This window comes from Paroedura picta, chromosome 1, assembly GCF_049243985.1.
Source record: "Paroedura picta isolate Pp20150507F chromosome 1, Ppicta_v3.0, whole genome shotgun sequence".
NCBI classification, from domain to species: Eukaryota; Metazoa; Chordata; class Lepidosauria; order Squamata; family Gekkonidae; genus Paroedura; species Paroedura picta.
The window spans coordinates 180326295-180345510 of record NC_135369.1 but is presented as its reverse complement, the minus strand read 5'-3'; the positions used below and the strand labels follow the sequence as shown (position 1 = coordinate 180345510).

General features: G+C 49.0%; 1 protein-coding gene across 2 annotated transcripts in view; it reads right to left on the bottom strand.

Moving 5' to 3' along the window:
- Positions 1-3170: 3170 nt before the first annotated feature.
- The window catches only part of RCBTB1 (RCC1 and BTB domain containing protein 1), a 40004-nt gene continuing 23958 nt past the window's right edge, over positions 3171-19216 (bottom strand). For both annotated transcript variants that reach the window (XM_077314215.1, XM_077314224.1), the window contains exons 8-13: positions 16918-17060; positions 15742-15932; positions 14042-14168; positions 12755-12906; positions 9557-9687; positions 3171-4101 (exon numbers count right to left, since the gene is read on the bottom strand). In XM_077314215.1, coding sequence (XP_077170330.1) covers positions 3961-4101; positions 9557-9687; positions 12755-12906; positions 14042-14168; positions 15742-15932; positions 16918-17060 — 885 coding nt within the window. In that variant the 3' untranslated portion in view covers positions 3171-3960. The remainder of the gene's footprint in view (positions 4102-9556; positions 9688-12754; positions 12907-14041; positions 14169-15741; positions 15933-16917; positions 17061-19216) is intronic.

Below are 19216 nucleotides of genomic sequence, written 5' to 3'. Positions count from 1 at the left end.
TCTTTGGTTGAGGCTGGGGCACGGAAGATCCCCTCCACATGTAAGAACTACCTTGAAGATCATCAGTATCTGGAAAAGTCAGCACCCTTGGGAGTTTGTGGGACTGAGGGAGGATGTAATGAGGGTTTTATTTTTTTGCAGCTGGAGTATGCAGATTTTTAATGTTTGAATTATATGTGGGGTTTTAATCTTTTATTGTAACTCGCTATGAGATGGTTTTCGAGAATGGTGGGTAAAAATTCTAAATGCACATGTACATGTACATACATAAAATATAATATGCTGTCTTGAGTTCCATGAGGCAAAAAGGTAGCGTACAAATCTTTTCCCTCCTAATAAAACAGTAAGGGGTGTTGGGAAGCAATGGGATTCCATGGGAAGCATGGAATCAAAACTCCCCACAAGGAAAGAATCAACATCTGTCGCTAGAAGAAGAAAAGCTGGTTCTTATATCCCGCTTTTCTCTACACAAAAGGAGTCTCAAAGCAGTTTACAGTCGCCTTCCCTTCCCTTTCCCCAAAATAGACACGAGGTTGGGAGTTTGATCCCCGCAGCCGGCTCAAGGTTGACTCAGCCTTCCATCCTTCCGACATGACCCGGTGCTTGCACAGGGGATACCTTTATCTTCACCTTTAAGGTAGGTGAGCCCAGATATTCCTGCTGGGTCAGAACAGCTTTATCGCCAGATTAGCATTCGGTGCCCCCAACCACTACACCACCCCACTGAATTCCGTGGTAGTTGAGGGTCTCTTGGCAACCACAGCAGAACTGCCAAACATTCTAAGCCTTGACTGAGGCAGGACTAGACTGGGGGGCTGAAACAGTCCCAGGTCATTGATCCCCTGATGCAGGACGCTTCACCAATGAAAGGCCCAGGAGCAACCTATGGAGACTCACCACTGAGAAGACCTCTGAAATACCTCTGAGTAGTCTCTGAAAGGCTACTAACCCTAGTAGCCTCTGAAAGGCGCATGCGCAGTGCTGCCGTGCGTGCACGTTTGCGCCCCCCGCCAGACACAAACGCGCAGGCGCGGACTGCCGCGCGTGCACGGTGCCCGGGCCACCCTCTCCCCTTACTGCGCAGCAGCGGGCTTTGGCAGCCAGAAGGTTGCCGACCGCTGGTCCATGGCACTGATTTGCAGGCGGTCCCCACCTGGGTGTCGCGGAATGACGGTATAAAAGACTTGAAAGATTGGGCTAATTCCATCGTTGCTGCATGGCCCAACATTGTAGAATCATAGAGTCAGAAGGGGCCATACAGGCCATCTAGCCCAACCCCCTGCTCAATGCAGGATCAGCCCAGAGCATCCTAAAGCATCCAAGAAAAGTGTGCATCCAACCTTTGCTTGAAGACTGCCAGTGAGGGGGAGCTCACCACCTCCTTAGGGAGCCTATTCCTAAGAGAATCTGGAATTGTAGAGAATCTGGAAAGAGCCAAATGGGATTACAAGATGTTTGCAGACAAGAAAAGGTGTGAGCCCCCTTCTTGGGCTGTGTGGGATCTGGCCTTCGTCTACTAAAAACCTACGTTGCCAACAACCCTCACGCAAGCTGGGGCCCAAGTTTGTGGGTCCCTTTAAGGTTGTACAGTTCTTTTCCTGCCTCAGCAGAGAGAGTAGGTAGTTCAGTGGGCTCGCCTACTTCCTATTCTACTTATTTCTTTACTCCGTTCTTAATGGTTTCAACTGGATTCTCAGCTACTTTTAGCTACACTTCCAACTCTTCTCGGCAGAATTCCCCTCTCCTGCTAATTGGGCTCGGAGAGGAGAGCAAGGACAAGCTCCAAAGTGGTGCAAAGTCATGCCATTTCCCCACTGCAGAGAAGAAAAAGGGATTGTTATACATGCATTGAAAGTTGGGGGTTGATGCAGTGTTTACAGTTAGAAGAAGAAGAAAAAGAGTTGGTTCTTATATGCCACTTTTCCCTACCCAAAGGAGGCTCAAAGCGGCTTCCATTCGCCTTCCCTTTCCTCTCCCCACAACAGACACCCTGTGATGTAGGTGAGGCTGAGAGAGCCCTGATATCACTGCTTTGTCAGAACAGCTTTATCAGTGCTGTGGCGAGCCCAAGGTCACCCAGCTGGTTGCATGTGGGGAAGTGCAGAATCGAACCTGGCATGCCAGATTAGAAGTCCGCACTCCTAACCACTACACCAAACTGGCTCTCTCACAAAGTTTGTGAAGTTCTGAGTTGAATGATGTTTTGGGTGACCTAGGGCTATTTTATTTCTGGAAGGGCACTCCTGCTCTGTTCAGGAAAACCTACAAAAATTTGCATAGACGCAAGATGGTGCTGAAAGTCAAGAAGGGGGCTGTCCCAAGAAAATACAAAGCCCTGAATAGGCTAAAAAGGTGATTTTGAAAGGTGTCCATAGTCACGCCAAGCAGAAGATTCAGGTGTCATCCACCTTCTCAAGGCCTAAAACACTGCGGTTATGGAGGCACCCCAAGTATCTGTGAAAGAGTGCACCAAGGAGGAGCAAATTGATCACTATGCAATCATTAACTTCCCACTGACTACCAAATCAGCCACGAAGAATACAGAGGACAACAAAAACGCTGGTCTTCATTGTGGGAGTGAAAGCAAACAAGCACCGGATCAAACAGGCAATCAAGAAGTTGTATGACCTTGGTGAGGCCAAGGTCAACACATTGATTTGGCCCGATGGTGAGAAAAAGGCTTATGTCCGTCTTGCTCCAGATTATGAAGTGGTAGATGTTGTGAACAAGACTAGGATCATCTTATTGTTGTTGAAGTGTTGTTCTAGTTCGTATGTTATTGTTATATTGATATTGATATTGTTATATGGAAATGTTCTAAAATGTTTTATGTAAACCACCCAGACCCGTAGGGAAGGGCTGTATAAAAATCTAAATAAATAAATAAAATCTATCTAAGCAGAACATTGTCAGAACTGTAAAATAAACATGTATGACTCTACCCTGCTGGGGAAAAAAAATCTTTCCATGCTGTAGTGTCAAGGTTGCTAGCAGTCCTCTGATTCGACAGTCTGAATTTCTAAATGTCCGATCCATTTTTATCAGGCAGGTTTTCAGGACTGGTCACTGTTGATTTAACTTGGAAGCTGTTCCCAAGTTCAGCTGACACATAAACAGCCTCTTCTCTCTTACCTGCCATCACCTTTCTAAAAGAATCGGAATGCACCAACTTGCAAAATCTATTTTTATTGCAAGGAACTAACAATTCCAATACAGAGCACTTGGCCCAGTTGTCAGCCTTCCTACACCCTTTTAAGCCCCACCCCTCCCGCAAAATAGGAATATGGTTGTTCCCAGTCCCATATATAATTTAACAGATTACATGGGGAGGGAGGGTATCAAAGCAACACATTCAAGTGAGATTAGGAAACAACACAGTAGAACTTGTCCAAGTCCTTCTTTACTCCACTGAGACAAATAACACATCCCACACCCCAAATGTCCACATATACAAGTCCTTTCGAGCTGCCGCCTTCAAATACACAAGTGCAGCCAGAAGGAGGCGCAGTCACATTCCACACACAAGGCAAAAAAATAAGTCGTCGTCCCTTCCTCTTCACTCCATTTGGTGATGCATGCTTGTATCAGATGCCCACGAGGTTGACAAGAACACAAGCGCCCCCCTCCCTGAGTTCATTGATCCATTTCAATGGGTCACTCTGAGCAAACCCAACAATTGGTCCCAGAACACTGGTCCATGCAAACATCTTGAGCCAGTTCCTTCTGCTATATGTTTGTCCAAGAGAACAGAAACATCCTAATGGCTACAGCTGTCCGATCTTCGCCTCTTTCGTTGGGAGATCCTCGCCATTCATTGCTATGGGAAGAGTAGGTTTTTTTTTCATCTGACAGATCGCGACTTACTGATACAAGGCAAGGCAAGTTCTGCGGAGGCAATGTATGAAGTCACTGTACCAGCTACGGCTGCGTCGTCCAGACCAAGCTAATAGCTACCTGGTTTCAGTTCTTAAAGGCGCCGCATTTGCTGGCCTTAGCAATGAATTCCTTTAGCAGAGACCCATCCATCTGCCAAAAGGCTGCAGTCTGGGTGACTTCTGTCAAATGATTGACACAAAACTTAAAGCAGAATTCTTCTAAGTCCTGGACACAAAACAAAACAAGAAAAAAAGCCTTTTCATTAGCTTCAAGTTGTCTAATGGAAGTTTTTAAAATAACCAAGCAAATCAATTGTTTTCATACAGATGTCATAATCACGGTGCCATTGAGAGATTAGAAGAAGAAGAATTGGTTCTTATATGCCACTTTTCTCTACCCGAAGGAGGCTCAAAGCGGCTTACAGTTGCCTTCCCTTTCCTGTCCCCACAACAGACACCCTGTGAGGGAGGCGAGGCTGAGAGAGCCCTGATATTACTGAAGAAGAATTGGTTCTTATATGCCGCTTTTCTCTACCCGAAGGAGTCTCAAAGCGGCTTACAGTTGCCTTCCCTTTCCTGTCCCCACAACAGACACCCTGTGATGTGGGTCTGGCTGAGAGAGCCCTGATATTACTGAAGAAGAAGAATTGGTTCTTATATGCCACTTTTCTCTACCCGAAGGAGTCTCAAAGCGGCTTACAGTTGCCTTCCTTTTCCTGTCCCCACAACGGACACCCTGTGAGGTGGGTGAGGCTGAGAGAACCCTGATATCACTGCCCGATCAGAACAGTTTTATCAGTGCCGTGGCGAGCCCAAGGTCACCCAGCTGGCTGCATGTGGGGGAGAACAGAATCAATCTGGCTGGCTAGATTAGAAGTCCACACTCCTAACAACTACACCAAACTGGCTCTCAGTTGGGACAAACCACAGTTGGGATAAACCGTTCCTCATTGCAACAAGCAAACCCGTTTTGCAACACAGTTCCATCAGTAATGCTCTGAGAAGCAACTTAATCCAGCCAATTTTAGACTGATATCAAATTCTCCCTTCAAAGGATAAAATTAAGAAACTGCTTAGATGAAAACTAACAAACAACTATCTATGCCCTGCTATATCTTGTGACGCTGCCATTCAATTCTGTGGTGTATATGTAGAACAGAAACAGGAAATGTCCACCTCAATTCAACCGAATGCTACAATGACTAGATATTTACCCAATTTTGTTTCAATAATGAGTTTTAATCATGGCATATCTTCTATTTCTGATCTTAAATACCCGTTATGTACTCAAATATTTCTGTTTTGTTCTCATTCAATATTTTAAATTGTATATTTAAACTTTGATCTGAGTAACCGTAAATAAAATTTGACTTTGACTCGTTGCCACAAAGAATTGGTTATTGAGGTCAAACTATGATCTGGGAATTACTATAAAGCAGTGGCTCTCAACCTGGGGGTTGGGACTCCTTTGGGGGTCGAACGACCCTTTCACAGGGGTCGTGGCAGGGCAAGCAGCTTGGCCAAGGGGGGCCCATCCACACAACACCCTTGCGGGGTAGATCGAGATAGAGCGTTCATCTGTCTGGAGCAGCCGAAAAAAGCAAGATCGGCATGGTGGGACAAGAGGCGGAACTGAACTGAGAAACCCCGAGAAAAAAAACAATTTATATACAATCATGAACAATGGAGCTTCATGCCATTGGTCAGTTTTGGTTTAATTTCTGTGAAAGAACCCTTGCATAGTTTTATGGTTGGGGGCACAACATGAATAACTATATTAAAGGGTCACGGCATTAGGAAGGTTGAGAACCACTGATCTAAAGGAAGAGATTTTGGAGTAGGTTTCTGCATTTCTATGCAGCACAGATTTTGCTTTGTGAAACGAGTCAGTTTCCTGTCGGTAATTTACAGCTTCTGCTTTTGTTTGGCTTAAAATTCCAAGGCTCTCAGCTGAACAGTAAAACAGAAAATAAAGACTACAACGTACAGCGAATACAGTATCGCAAGACATCTTTATTCCAAGTTTGGGTAACAGGAAAAGCAAAAGTTTGCATTCATGATGGATAATACATTTTAAAAGATTAGAATTCTGAAGGAACCCCCCCCCCGCCCCCCAAAACAACCAATTTTTAAACAAACAGCTAGGTAGCCTGTTGTAAATAGAAAACATCAAATAGATTGCCATACTATGGGGCTGCTGTCAACAAAATATAAAGACCATTAAACTGTAGACTGAGTCAAATAGGCATCCCAGAAGCTGTTCATCAAACTAGTGTTAAAGAGCCTAGGATGCAATATGCAACATAGCCGCTGACTTCCAAAGGAACGCACGTCTGCTGGTGTCCACTTGTCTAGTTCAAGTGATCTAGTTCAAGGGTTCTTTCACACCTTTGTGCAGTGGGGGGGGGGGAGGCCTAACATGTTTGACAGAATGCAAAATTCGGTTGCAGAATGTGGATTTACCTACAAATGCATGGCGAATTATATAAATTCTAGGCATCAACCTAAGACTATTTAATGTCCACCTTCTTAGGATTCTATCCTGTGGTTACTTTTAAACCACCGACCTGCAAGTGTATTGCTGCAGGCACCTAGAATTCAATGTAGTTTCACAAGAGGCATTTTCTTCTTAGAAAAGGGACCCTTCACTTCACTTACGCTAATAGTTGCGTAGTAAAATCTGCAACCGGATTCAGTAGGGGCAGCCAAATGGTGGGTCTCCAGATGCCCATGGACTACAATTCCCAGGAGCCCCAGGGGCTCCTGGGAATTGTAGTCCATGGGCACCTGGAGACCCACCATTTGGCTGCCCCTGCCTTAGTGCCTCCTGCCCCCCCAAAGAAACCATGCAGAAGAGTGGGTCGTGAGTGCAGGCTCTCAACATGGAGAGAAGAAGTAATCAACACAGCACACAAGAGTCTTTGGTGGTCTCAACACTCCAATCCCAGCTCGCTCTTCCACCCTGCCAGGCTTCCTTTTCTGGTCAATAAGATTTCCATGATGGGGTTACCCAAGCTCTTCTACAAAACAGAGAGACCCGTGGCGTTTCGTTCTTCACTCACGGGCCGGCCCTCTCACCACTGGAAGTCCAGCTCACAGTGGGCACCACTGCCTGGCTAAAGCCAAAGCATCCCACAGCATATGAAGCAGAAGCCATAGAAACCATCATGCTCCTGCACTTTTAAGGCACACTGAAAAATAGTCAGCAGTCACCCACACAGATTGTTCTGGCCTCTAATATATGAGGCTAAATGCGGCTCAACCTCTCAAGAGAGCCTGCTTGATGCAGTGCTTAAGAGCGGTAGCCAGGTTTGACTCCCCCCGCTCCTTCAAATGCACGACAACTGGGTGACCTTGGCCAGTCACAGTTCTCTCAGACTCACTTACCTTACAGGGTGTTGGTTGGGGGGGGGGGGGGGAAGGAAGGGATGATGACTGCAAGGAGCTTTGAGACTACTTTGGGTAGTGGAAAAGTAGGGAACAACAACAAAAAAATAGTTCTTTTCTTCTTGTTGTCCCAGCTTCATTCATGATGAGGGCAACAGGAGAAGATAGAACTCATTTCAAAAGCTGCACCAGCCAAGGCAGTGGTCCCCAACCTGTGGGCTGCGGCCCGGTGCTGGGCCGCAAAGGCCATGGCGCCGGGTCGCGGCTCCCTCTCCCCGCTCCCCCCCCGCAGTAAAAAACTTCCCAGGCCGCAAGCTTGCGGCCCAGGAAGCTTCTTACTGCCGGAGGACGGGGAGAGGGAATCAGGGCCGGGCTGCGCCCGTGCGGAAGCGGCCGCAGCCCGATGCGTGGGTGCGGGCCCATGCGCGGGCGTGGCGGCCGCGGGCTGCGGGCCGATGCCCTGCCGGTCCCCAACCTCAGAAAGGTTGGGGACCACTGAGCCAAGGGACACGAAACAGCCCTGCTTGGACATAGCAGAATTGATGTATTTGACAATATTGGGAAGCTGTAGTGCAGCTTCAGACTGGCTTGGTTTCAAGCAAACATGACATTAAAGTAAAGGTAAAGGTATCCCCTGTGCAAGAACCGGGTCATGTCTGACCCTTGGGGTGACGCCCTCTAGCGTTTTCATGGCAGACTCAATACAGGGTGGTTTGCCAGTGCCTTCCCCAGTCATTACCGTTTACCCCCCAGCAAGCTGGGTACTCATTTACTGACCTCGGAAGGATGGAAGGCTGAGTTGACCTTGAGCTGGCTGCTGGGATTGAACTCCCAGCCTCATGGGCTGAGCTTCCAGACAACATTTCTGCTGCCTTACCACTCTGCGCCACAAGAGGCTCAAGTAAACATGACATTACAGGAAGATAAAATGTGGTTTGCCCCCTGCTGTGAAGCCAGCTAATTGCAGAGAAGAGTTTCCATTCTCGTCCAGAGCCAGGGGCCGCATCTGATTGAAATGCAATAATTATGAGGAAGTACATGTGTTTGGCGGTCCAGTTGACTTACGGTGACCCCCGCAAAGGTCTTTCTGGGCAAGTGAAGATCAGGGCTGAGTTGCCATTGCCCTCCTCTGCGGAGCCTTCCTTGGTGGCCTCCCACCCAAGCACTGACCATGCTTCACTGCCGAGATTGGCTATCCTAGGCCACCGTAGCCAAGTAGAATTTAAAGAGGACGCGAAGAACATTAACAACAGCAGTGGACCGAAATTAAGAAGCCTTACTTTGCATGGAAGAACAGGTTATTTATACCCCACTTTTCACTGCCCAGGGGAGTCCCAAAGCGGCTTAAAAACACCTTTCCCTTCCCCTCCCCAAAACAGACACCCTGCAAGGTAGGTGGGGCTGAGAGAGCTCTAAGAGAACAGTTCTGCGGGAACAGCCCTAGAAAAACTGCGACTAGCCCAGGGTCACCCAGCTGGCTGCATGTGGAAAAGCAGGGAATCAAACCCAGTTCCTCCAGATTAGAGGCTGCCACTCTTTTAGCACTACCCAATGCTGGTTCTCAACGCTGACATCACTGAGCGCCATTTAAGCTCAAGACTGCTTCTGTGCAAAACGGGCTTATATGGAAGCGTGAAGAGCTCAACGATTACAGATTATGAAGACCTATCAAGGGGCCTTTTGGGAATCCTTGTTATTCTTCTTTCCAGCCTCAGCCTTCTGGCTGCCCAGGACTCTTGCCCAGTTCCCACACCCTCCTCCAGCAATTGTTCTTTTCTCTTCCTTTGTCTGTCCACTTCCTGCACCCTCCATCTTTCCTCCAGCAATTGTTCCCTTCTCTTCTACCTTGGCTTGCCGGCTTTCCCTCTATCTTTCCTCCAGCAACCGTTCTCTTCTTCTCCTTCCTTTGGCAAGAGGTCTGTTCATACAGAATTCCAGAGCCAAGAGCTGGAGCCCTGCCCCTGCCCACATGCACTCTACAGGGACAGCCAGAAGGTCAGGAAAACAGCCCGCACATGTGGAATCAGAAGAGCGTTTGCGAGTTACAATGAGAAAGACACGTCCGCCTCCCCCACACACACCCGAGGGCAGCAAAGCAAACACCACTGAACGGAGGAGTTTCTTTTGCAGCTGAGCCTGCCCCCTGCCTCGTTCAGGATCCCATTTTGTAGGCTGGGAAAGCCCCGAGTGTGTTTTGTGCTCAGAAAATTTCCTCAAGCAGAAAGGCCAGTTGTATTGCTCTGATACTAGAACAAGAAGGGTGTTTTCCTTCTTTCTTTCTTTTTTCAGTTTACCTCTGCGTCATAGCGGACAGCCGCCGACAGCAGCGAAAAGGCGTTCTCCACCGTGATCCCTCGTTTGATAAGATGCTGGCAGAGTTTCTTCAGCCTGTTCTCGCAGTAAGAAGTTGCCAAGTCCAGAAGCCCTGAAAAGGAGAGAGCGTGGTCAGCTGCCTGCTTTCCTGCCCAGTCAGAAGTGCCACGGCAAAAAGATCTCATCGCACTGGCTTTGCAGCATGGAGTAAGCAGGTGTGGCCAGCGGAAGAGAGGTCCAAAAGGAGGCACAGCTCTCCAAATTTCTGCAGAAAGGAGACGGAGAGGGCTATCTGCACCCATGAGCAACTGGCACGGGAACACTGCCAAATCAGGAGGTACGGATGAAGCACTCTTTGTACCGGGGACTGTCTATTTAAACACACTTTAATTGTATGCAAGCTGCCATTTGAAAACAGGGCATCAAAGAGGGGGTTGCCAAACTCCAGGTGGTGGAAAAACCAAGAGGGTTGCACAGGTGCGGAGATAACACCACAGACCAGGAATCCCTGTGCAAGAGAACCCTGCACGATCAATCCTTATACATTCAACAAAGCTTTGCACAATTATATACACAATTGGGGGAAGATTTTTAGTCACAAGGCACATGTGATTATAATTAAGGTCTTAAACATCACACTGTAATCCACATGAAGGATCTGATATGTTTTGTTTTGACAGACTTCTGCTTCTTCAGGGGACTCAAGAACCCACACAGGAGCAATGTCTGAATGGTGCCCAAAAGAAAAGACCTCACCAATACAATGGGCTGGTATTTTAGCGTCCGCCATTTTGCTATGTTTTATTCTATTTATGTTCTAGTGTATTAATGGGGCATTTTAGGGGATTTTATTGTATTTTATTGATCTTGCAAACCGCCACAAGACAGTTGAGAGTGGTGGTAAATAAATATAAACATAAACATGAATAAATAAACAATGTCTTAGACCAGCTTTTCTCAACTTTTTTTTTTACCATTGAGAAACCCTTGACACATTCTTCAGGAGTCAAGAAACCCCAGAAGTGATGGGATAATGCAGAATATGGTTGGGAAGCAGAGCTGTGGACACGCCCACCCAGGGCCCCTCTCCCTCCAGGCCCATAATTGGTCATCAGGGTGGAGGGAGACGACATGACCACATATGGTCATAAAGGTAAAGGTATCCCCTGTGCAAGCACCGAGTCATGTCTGACCCTTGGGGTGATGCCCTCTAGTGTTTTCATGGCAGACTCAATACGGGGCGGTTTGCCAGTGCCTTCCCCAGTCATCACCGTTTACCCCCCAGCAAGCTGGGTACTCATTTTACCGACCTCGGAAGGATGGAAGGCTGAGTCAACCTTGAGCCGGCTGCTGGGATCAAACTCCCAGCCTCATGGGCAGAGCTTTCAGACTGCATGTCTGCTGCTTTACTACTCTGCGCCACAAGAGGCTCTTATATGGTCATATCACCCCATAAATGTTTAACAAATTTGCCCTCTGACCTCCTTTCCCTCCCATCTGTTGACGACAGCCTCACTTTAATAACCAAATGGATGCAACAATTATGTATTATGGTTTATATCTTATGCACTACTATTTTACTGAGTCTTTTAGACTGTGTAAAAACCACACTGAAGTGGGTAACCAAGAGCTGGTATATAAATTAAGAAATAAACAAACAAATAAAAAATTAACTTCCACCCATCCAGGAAACCCTGGTTGAAAAAGCCCGCCCCAGAATAATTCTTCATAATGTTTCAAAAATAGTTTGCAACTCAAAAGATCCTCTCTTCTCCTATAGCACTCAGGTAGCCAGTTAAATTTTATCCTGGGTCATTCCTGAGCATCTTCGTGTGGATTACAGTGTGACACTTCAGACAAGACCTTCCTGTGCTTTGCAGCGCATGAGTGCTTTCCAAGTGCCAGGAAGCTGCTACGATACCAATTATTTTCCACAAAGTCCTCTTCCTTCCATCCCCAGGGAAACAGATGGACAAAAGAACACCTCAGGGCAGGTGAACACTCACATAACAATCTAAAGTGGCCCTAAGGGCAGATCGCCACTGGGGACGTATGAGGGTTGCCAGTTCCATGTTGTGAAATTCCTAGAGCGGTGTTCCCCAACCACTGGGCCGTGGCCCGGTGCTGGGCCATGGTGGGGGGGGAGGGAGGTGTGGGTGCCAGCAGGTGCGCCTCCCCCCAACAGTGTGCGCTCGCTGTGCCGGGAGGGATCGCCACCTCCCAGTGCAGTGAGCGCTGCGCTGTGGGGGGGGGGAGGTGCCACCAAGAAACGCGCAGGCGCGTTTGCATCCTCCGGCGCCCGCACCTCCCGCCACAGCGCGGCGCTCGCTGCGCTGGGAGTCGGCCGATCGCTCCTGGCTCAGCCAGCGTTGCGCCACGGGGGGGGGGGGGGAGGGAGGCACGCCTGCTGGTTCGTGGGCGCCAGCGCACCGGTATCTGGGCCTCCCTCTCCCCCCCTTCCCGGGTCCCCAGCCTGAAAAAGGTTGAGGACCACAGTCCTAGATAACTGGGCAGATGGGCGCACATCAGGGATGTGATCACAGAGCCACAGAGTTGGACGGGGCCATAAAGGCCAACAAGCCCAACAATCAATGCAGGATCAGCTTACAACATCCATGACAAGTATGTTAAAGATTGCCAAGTGAGGCAGAGCTCACCCCCTCCTTCGGCAGAGCTCACCCCCTCCTACTCCACTGTTGAACTACTCTGACTGAAAAATATCTAGCTAGTACTATTCTACACATAGTTTAAATCCACTACTGCAGGTCCTGTCCTCTGCTGCCAACATAAACCTTTCCCTGCCCTCCTCCAAGTGACAACCTTTCAAATACTTAAAGAGGGCTATCATGTCCCCTCTCAACATCCTCTTCTCCAGGCTGAACATTCCCAAGTCCCTCCCGCCTTTCCTCACAGGGCTCAGTCCCCTTGCCCCGGATCATCCTCGTCCCTCTCCTCTGCACCCTCTCAAATATGTCCGTGTCCTTTTTGCCATAGATTCTATCTCCAAAATTTCCATTTCTCTAGTCCACAGAGATCTGCTGCATATCTGGGAGATCTCCAGTCCTCACCGAGAGGCTGGCAACTCCAAGATGTCCTGCCTTCCTCCAACCTTCTTGAAATCATTAATCCCCAGAGAAGCCTCATTTCCCCACGTAACAGAGGAAATGCTCAGGTGCTACCTATGGCGTCTTCAGGGGGCAGATCAACGCTGTCCGTATACAGGTACTCAAGAAAGGCACGGTACACTGGGTAGGAGAACTGGTCAATTTCTATCACCTCCTTCATGTCTTCGTTCCAGTAAGACTGGAACATGGTGCGGAAGTGCTCACATCTGCAAGAAGAAGGGGTGAAAAGTTTGGAATGTCAAGCTAGCGAACAACTCCGGATCCTGCACAAATATATATTTGTGAGATTGCGGGGAAAGAGAAAGAGCCCTTTCTACGATTCTTCATGGCTGTTCCAGGCAGGCACCACCGTCCACGATTTTGACAAAGATAGGTTTGGTCAGGTGGCTGGGGCATCACAGACCAAGCCAGCTTGGTGTAGCGGTTAGGAATGCGGACTTCTAATCTGGTGAGCTGGGTCTGATTCCGCGCTCCCCCACATGCAGTCAGCTGGATGACCTTGGGCTCACCAGGGCACTGATCAAGCTGTACTGACTGAGCAGTAATATCAGGGCTCTCTCAGCCTCACCCACCTCACAGGGTGTCTGTTGTGGGGAGAGGAAAGGGAAGGCAAATGTAAGCCGCTTTGAGACTCCTTCGGGTAGAGAACAGTGGCATATAAGAACCAACTCTTCTCTTTCAGTAATATCAGGGCTCTCTCAGACTCCCCTACCGCACAGGGTATCTGTTGTGGGGAGAGGAAAGGGAAGGCGACTGTAAGCCGCTTTGAGACTCCTTTGGATAGAGAAAAGCGGCATATAAGAACCAACTCTTCTTCTTCTTCAGTAATATCAGGGCTCTCTCAGCTTCACCTCCCTCACAGGGTGTCTGTTGTGGGGAGAGGAAAGGGAAGGCCTTGGCCAGAGTGGTATAGGGGTTAAAAGCAACACACTCTCCTTCCAGAGAGCTTGGTTTGATTCCCCACTCCCTCTCCACTGTTGTATGACTTTGGGCTGGTCCCAGATTTCTCAGGACTCTCAGCCCCACCTGCCTCACCGAATGTAAGCCACTTTGGGGCTTCTTTCAGGTAGAGTAAAGCGGCGTATAAAAACCAGCTCTTCATCATCCCTGAAAGCTTTCTAACATTGCCTAAGTGCAGGTATGCCCTGGTAACTGAGGTCAGTCTGCCCCACCTTCCCGCCCCCCTAAATATCCACTGCTATCCTTTATCATGTTATTTTGCAGAGTTATTTATTTATTTTATTTATCATACTTATATACCGCCCTCCCCGGAGGCTTATCCCATCTCGGCCGTCATACAGGTGGGTCCATTGTGGAGTCGCCACCGACCCAAACGCCAACCTGATTTTCAGAACGGCTTTGTGCACGTAGATGAACTTCCCATCGACTCTGAACTTTAGATCCGAGGTTTCTGGACTATCGAACTCTCTTCTCAGGGACTCGGCCACCGTTAAGTAGTCCTCGTGCTCTGCAAAAAGAAAACACCATCCTCTTAACATTCCACAGGCGGTCCGCCCGCCAAGGGGCTTGATGCTCGGCCGCCACGTATGGCAGCTCCGCAACGGCGCGCTTATTCCTGCTGCACGTGCGAAGAAGCTAGCTAGCAATCTCAGTTGAAGCACAGAGGAGAGAAGATTCACTTCCACATTGAGTTCCTTCAAGCAAAGGAAATCATCAGGGCTGGTTTATCCATGTAGCACGTGTAGCATGTACTACAGGCCCTGTGCTTCCAGGCCCCCCCCCCCAAGGTGCCCTCTCCCATTCCTCCTTTCGTCTCTCTCTTTAAGTGTACTCCCTAAAGACTTCCCTTTCCTCTGTTAGGGATCCTTCTGCCCCCAGTCCGGCTGCTCCTTCTGCAACTGTAGTTTGCTAGGGTCTGCGAATCCATAATCTGACTCTGGTGCTCCAAGCCCCACAAATCCTTAAACCACTCCTGGAGAACATGGCAAGAAAGTCCTTTCAAACTGGCTGCCCCTTACAACCTCTGTGCAGAACTCTTAAGTGTTCCTTCAGGCTAAAGAACTTTCATTTCTGGGAAAAGACCCTTCTGCTAGAGGAAGGCTCCTTCAGCCTAGAGGAAGAATGCTTGTGTTTAAGGTAAGACAGTGGATGGGATGGGCTCATCTTGCGCAGCCTATGGAGAGAGCAGCGGGCAGAGGGAGGGACTTCCCTTGATATTCCCAAGGCACAATCCCTACTTAGCTCCTCTGTGCTGTAGCAAAACCCCCCAATGGCTGTTGGAATGAATGCCCAAGTTAATAGATCTAGATTTCCAAGACATAAACCAGCCTTTCTCAACTTCTTTACCATTAAGAAACTCTTGAAACATTCTTTTAAGAAACCCCAGAAGTGATGTGACAATACAGAACATGGTTGGGAAGCATAGTTGTGTATATAGCTACCTGGGGCCCCTCCACTTCCCACCCCTTCCAGGCCCATCACTGGCCATTTTGGGAGGGGTGGGTGGGTCAATATGACCATATATTGTCATATCACCTGATAAATTTTTAACAAGCCCCCACCCATTCAGGAAACCCTTCCAGGGCCATCAAGAAACCCCAGGGCTTCACAAAACCCAGGCTGAGAAAGCCGGGCGTAAGCTAATCTAGGGCAGGGGTAGTCAACCTGTGGTCCTCCAGATGTTCATGGACTACAATTCCCTTGAGCCCCTGCCAGCATTTGCTGGCAGGGGCTCATGGGAATTGTAGTCCATGAACATCTGGAGGACCACAGGTTGACTACCCCTGATCTAGGGCACAGAGAAAAAAAAAACTGAAAGAGGAGACAGGGAAACTGGGGGAATCTCAAAGGGACTGAGCAGTACTGTGACTCAGAACAGCCTTCTAAAAATAATCAGTAACTCGAGGAAATAACAGATAGATCTCATTTGTACAAAAATAAGAAGTTATACAGGAAAAATAAAAATAAGCAGCCTCGGGAAGCCCCTTCCCCCCCTTGGGTTGCATCCCCCGACCGTGCCCTGAAAAGCTCTCCTCCCCCAGCCCGAGCCACCCGGCCGAGGCGCCTGCAGTCTCCCTCACCTAGGGAGAGAAGGCGCCACATCACCGCAGGAGTGGAGAAGCAGGCAAAGACGTCGTCCGTGCAGGAGAAATGGGTGGCGTGCGGGAGAACCACCGACTGGCCCCGGCACTGGCCCCACATGTATACCTGACCGCTCTGTGTCTTGGCGGCGGACGTGTGAGCCGAGTGGCAGGCCGCGATCTCCACGACCCTGCAAGGGGAAAGGAAGCCAAAGGACGGTCTCCGTCAATCCGCTCAAGGGCACCAGGCGCAGGCCCTTGCACAGAGATTTCGCTGACACCCCGCGGGGCGAGCAAAATTTTATGTCCAGGGGCACGGTTGAGACCAAGAAAGTTTTATTCAGGGCATGCACAGGGACACTTTGTCAGAGGTGTCCCCAGGCTTCTTTAGCCTGCGGGCACGTTTGGAATTCTGACCCGGCACGGCGGGTGCAGGCAGAGAACGGAGGCTGCAAAAAGATTATCACAGCTTAGCTTCTGTTGCACCGCGTTGACCAGGCCTTTTGGCCGTGGAGGAGCCCCTGAAGCAATTTTTCAGGCTTTACGGAGCCCCCGGAAGTGATGTCAACTGGCCACGCCTCCCTGCCACACCCCCGGAAGTGACATCACCTGGCTTTGACAGTGAGGCTCAAGAAGGACTGTAGGGTGGGGTGAAGGAGGCAGAAGACAGTTTAAGGCAGGAGCAGGTGTGCTTTGGGTCAATGACAAAAGAACAAAGTCTGGGGAAAAGCACCCGAATTACAATCAATACGAAAATCATAAAGCGGGTTCAGTAATGCACACAAATTGGTAGAAGTTCTAAACAAATTATAATACAAGAGAAGGTATCCTATATAAATAGTCAATGATCTCCACTTTGGGGAAAGGGTCATATCGGTCCAGGGATGCTGGAGGTATTTGTCCTTCCTCTGTGTCCCTAAGGGAATAGAGAGGGAGACGTGAATTTCCCACACTGTACAGGGGGTTGGGCTAGATGACCCTTGAGGTCCCTTCCAGCTCTACACTTTTGTTTGTTCCTGTGCTTCTTTGCAGTCTTTTTGTTCTCAATAAACCATTTAATACATTTCAGTTAAATCTGCAACATCCATGTCTTTGGTCCTAGTCTAGCGATTGCCCACCGAGGCTCCAAAAGGGGCCACGCCCGGCTTCCCCACGTCCCACGGCACCAGCTTCTACCTCTCCTTCTCCATCATGATCTGCACTGGGCTCAGCTGGTTGCTCTTGTTGCCGGTCCCCAGTTGCCCGTAAGTGTTCGCTCCCCAGGCGTACAGCAAGCCTTCATCCGTGAGCGCCAGCGTGTGCGCGTAGCCGCAGGCAATCTGAAAGCACATTTCCCAAATCAACAACCATCAGGCCCCTGCCACAGCTGTCTCTTCCGCAGGGCCTGCAAGACGGAGCTCTTCCACCAGGCATTTGGTTGGGGCCAGTGATTCTATTATACTGCTTTAAGGCTTTTAACTGATGTAACTTGTTTGTTGTGCACCATCCTGAGTCGAATCAGAGGACAGCATACATTGTTGTTAGGTGCGAAGTCGTGTCCGACCCATCGCAACCCCATGGACAATGATCCTCCAGGCCTTCCTGTCCTCTACCATTCCCCGGAGTCCATTTAAGTTTGCAACTACTGCTTCAGTGACTCCATCCAGCCACCTCATTCTCTGTCGTCCCCTTCTTCTTTTGCCCTCGATCGGTCCCAGCATTAAGCTCTTCTCCAGGGAGTCCTTCCTTCTCATGAGGTGGCCAAAGTATTTGAGTCTCATCTTCAGGATCTGGCCTTCTAAGGAGCAGGCAGGGCTGATCTCCTCTAGGACTGACCAGTTTGTTTGCCTTGCAGTCCAAGGGACTCGCAAGAGTCTTTACAGCATATATAATGTCAACACACTGCTGTCTGCTTTTCCTCCAAGCTGGAAACGAAGGCAACAAACAAGCGCAGAGATCCCATGCCAGAACCTCAATCAAGCACATAACATCCGCTGACTGAGTGCAATTATTTTCATTTGTGTCTTCCACCCCCAGGAGGCTCGTGGCGGCTAACAGGCTCTCTCAACCAGGGTTCCTGAAACCCTGGGATTTCTTGAGGGCCCTGGAAGGGTTTCCTGAATGGGTGGGAGTTAATTCATTTAATATAGTTAAATTTGTTTAACATTTACCAGGGTGATATGACCATACATGGTCATGCCGAACCCCCCCAGTGGCCAATGATGGTCCTGGAGGGGGTGAGAAGGAGAGGGAGATGTGTACACAGCTATCTTACCCGACCACATTCTGCACAATCACGTCACTTCTGCGGTTTCTCAAAGCCTGAAGAACTTGGGTAGGGGCTTCTCAATGGTAAAAAAGTTGAGAAAGGCTGCATCAGAGGCTGTGGTTATAAAAGCTCACCAGTAGCCTTTTCATCAAGAATCTAGAAATAGTCTAGTGCAGGGGTAGTTGGACCTGTGGTCCTCCAGATGTTTATGGATTACAATTCCCATGAGCCCCTGCCAGCGTTTGCTGGCAGGGGCTCATGGGAATTGTAGTCCATGAATATCTGGAGGACCACAGGTCGACTACCCCTGGTCTAGTGGTTCATATAGTGAATAGCACACTGTTTTGCAATAGCCTATGGCCTGTATATGTTTTTAATTCCTAAAGTTTTCTTTAAAATTGTGTGCAATGAAAGTAATATAATTTTAACTATTATAATGACATCCAACCTTTAAAGGTCCTAACTGTCACCAGTTGGGTTTTATGGTTCCTATATCGCACACTGAAATTGAAATACTTTGGCCACTTCATGAGAAGGAAGGACTCCCTGGAGAAGAGCCTAATGCTGGGAGCGATTGAGGGCAAAAGAAGAAGGGGACGACAGAGAATGAGGTGGCTGGATGGAGTCACTGAAGCAGTCGGTGCGAACTTAAATGGACTCTGGGGAATGGTAGAGGACAGGAAGGCCTTGAGGATCATTGTCGCGATGGGTCGGCCACGACTTCGCAACTAACAACAAATATCACACACATGACATATCATAAGTAACAACCCTCTGGGATACAGTCAAAGGGTGACAGCAGATTCAAGCATTAGGGTTCCCATTTTGGCCATCAAAGCCTCGCCCGGAGTCTGGATCAGTTCCTCAGTGCTGCTGCATATCTTCATTGCACTGGTTCAGCTGCTTTGTGAGACATGATGCTAAGGCTTGATGGACCCATGGTCTGATCTGGTGGGGGCTCTTCTGAGGTTCGAAGTAGCACAGCTATTGCCCATGGCCACAGGAGATGCCAGGACCGGAGTGCAGCAGCAGCTCTGGCTGTCAACCGGAGGCTCCTGTTCTGAGCTCCTTGTTCCCATATGGTTGAGAAAGAAGGCGAAGAGAAGAAGAGCTGGGTTTCTGTACCCTGCTTTTTACTACCCAGAGGAGTCTCAAAGCGGCTTACAATCACCTTCCCTTCCTCTCCGCACAACAGACACCCTGGGAGGCTGCTCCTGCACCGAGCAG